This window comes from Protomyctophum bolini (genome assembly GCF_963924005.1).
Source record: "Protomyctophum bolini genome assembly, chromosome: 3".
NCBI lineage: Eukaryota > Metazoa > Chordata > Actinopteri > Myctophiformes > Myctophidae > Protomyctophum > Protomyctophum bolini.
The window spans coordinates 3,682,198-3,684,697 of NC_137864.1; the positions used below are offsets into that span (position 1 = coordinate 3,682,198).

At 41.3% G+C, this 2,500-nt stretch overlaps 1 protein-coding gene across 1 annotated transcript in view; it reads right to left on the reverse strand.

Annotated features, from left to right (window-relative positions):
* trip10b (thyroid hormone receptor interactor 10b) overlaps positions 1-2,500 on the reverse strand; it is a 40,018-nt gene that overhangs the window by 14,703 nt on the left and 22,815 nt on the right. Inside the window, exon 8 of the mRNA XM_080759143.1 lies at positions 1,231-1,377. Coding sequence (XP_080615269.1) covers positions 1,231-1,377 — 147 coding nt within the window. The remainder of the gene's footprint in view (positions 1-1,230; positions 1,378-2,500) is intronic.

The window sequence follows — 2,500 nt, forward strand, 5'->3', positions numbered from 1 at the left end:
CATAATAATACATCGTGTATGAATACTGATGCTCATGCCGATATACAGTACTGATGTAGACTCTCCACTCTGGGCTCAGTGGAGGCTGATCACTGGCACATCGACATAAGTGTGCGAGAGAGGACCTTTATTTTCTAATTTGTTTTCTATTTATTTTTATTTAGTCAATGAAATTAAATGCCCCCTCACATTTGAATGCAAATTACATCCTGCATATATTATTTCTACATTCATTCAAACTCTGATCTGGGGAGGGAAGTCTGCGAGATAGGTGGGTTAATGCTAGAGTCCAATGATCATCATGTTCTGATGTAAATATTTCAAAAGAAAAGAAGAAAAAAAAATGAATGTTTTGATGTCACGTTTAGAGTAGACACATGCAATTAGGTTCATGGTTTACCTGGTATCAATATAGTTTCATGAGGCTGTGTATGCGATTATTTACCTTGCTTATTGTAAGTCAGTGTGGATAAGTCTGGAAAATGCCTACATTCTAAATGGATGCTACGTGGCCTCGAGACATCATAGTTTTTTGGTTTTTTTTATGTTTTAAGGTGCCTGGATTGCCAGCCAAGGTGCCAGGCCGGAGACGTCATAGTTAATCACCGTACCCAAGGTGAACACAGGCCCCATGCTCTGGGCCAACAATGGACACGTGGATTAAAGCAAAAACAATTGTATTGATATTCAATTCACTCTGTGATCTTAATAGAACATCGATATCTATTATTACTGTAGGGCTCGACATTCCGAGCACATGGGTTTTACGGTTACGTCCGATTCATACTCGCTTGTGTGCCATCTATTGTACTGAGCAACGGCTGATCTACAAGCTCACAACTGCCATTTTCAGCGTGTGACACGCCGGCATGCGACAAGAGCATTATCATCCTTTTCGAGAGAAAACCAAGAGAAAAAGACAAATATTATGTCGACTCGACTGTGTGGCCTGAAATCAGTCATGGCGACTGGAAACTTTAATCCATTCTTGGCAGGAACCCCTTTTTGGTGTTAGCATTATGTTATGCTTTAGCTATTGAAAAATAGCACATCTACATGCTTGTAGGTCTGCTATTTTAGAAAAATCGAAGAACGACTGACATGGAAACATAGCTTTTTCAGAAAACTGTCGGGATGTAGAAGACATTTTTAGAATCTGATCTCAGGTCAGAATGGGTTTCATCCGTGCACAGTCAGTGACACCAACTTGCGGGACGCCGTGCTTCTTGCCTGTTTCTCATTAGTGTTAGCCCCCGCCGCAGAGATGCCCTCCAGACACTTGGAGATGATGGGCATCACATTCTTCTCCGTGTCAGAGAACTGGCAGTAGCCCTCTGCCAGGCGCTTGATCCGCCTCTCCTCCATGTCCTGCAGTTGCTGTTCAGCGCACGCACACACACACACACACACACACACACACACACACAATCAATATATGGCCGTGAATTCAATCAACTGAACATGATCTCATGCTGGATTTAGCTAGATGCATATTTCCAGTATAGTACACCATAAAAAAAAACCCACCAAAAACAGAGAGAACATACAGCCTAAAAAACGAAAAGAAATACCACAGGCACACACACATAATATTTACAGAGAAATGTAGAAACCCCCCCCCCCCCCCCCCGCCCCCAACACACACACACACACACACACAACAATGGAGGTAGTTAAAATATACAGAGACACACCACAAGTGAACGGGTGTTTATGGATTGCATTGGGTGATTTCTGAACCGTCATTATAGACTGTGTGTGTGTGTGTGTGTGTGTGTGTGTGTGTGTGTGTGTGTGTGTGAGGAACCTCATTAGAACTACATGGAAGTGCCTCAGGTTTTCCAGGGAGCATGGTTTTACTTTGAAGATCTGAGGTATGTGTCTATACTGTGTACAGAACCGGTTTTCTGTCAAATGGAAGGTACTCTGCCACCAAAATGTGGAATGCGCTGAGCCCCAGACACCATCTCATTAAAACCAGTTAAGCATCCGTGCCATTTTAGATTTCACACATATATATATATATATATATATATATAGATATATATATATAGATATATCCCTCCTCACGGCAGCAGTTATCTGGGGTGGGCGTTGCGGCATCATGTAAAGTTTCTCACATTGAAGATGTGAGGTATCTCTGTGTAGTAGAATGTATTCATGTACGGTTTCTCACATTGAAGATGTGAGGTATCTCTGTGTAGTAGAATGTATTCATGTACGGTTTCTCACATTGAAGATGTGAGGTATCTCTGTGTAGTAGAATGTATTCATGTAAAGTTTCTCACATTGAAGATGTGAGGTATCTCTGTGTAGTAGAATGTATTCATGTAAGGTTTCTCACATTGAAGATGTGAGGTATCTCTGTGTAGTAGAATGTATTCATGTAAGGTTTCTCACATTGAAGATGTGAGGTATCTCTGTGTAGTAGAATGTATTCATGTAAGGTTTCTCACATTGAAGATGTGAGGTATCTCTGTGTAGTAGAATGTATTCATGT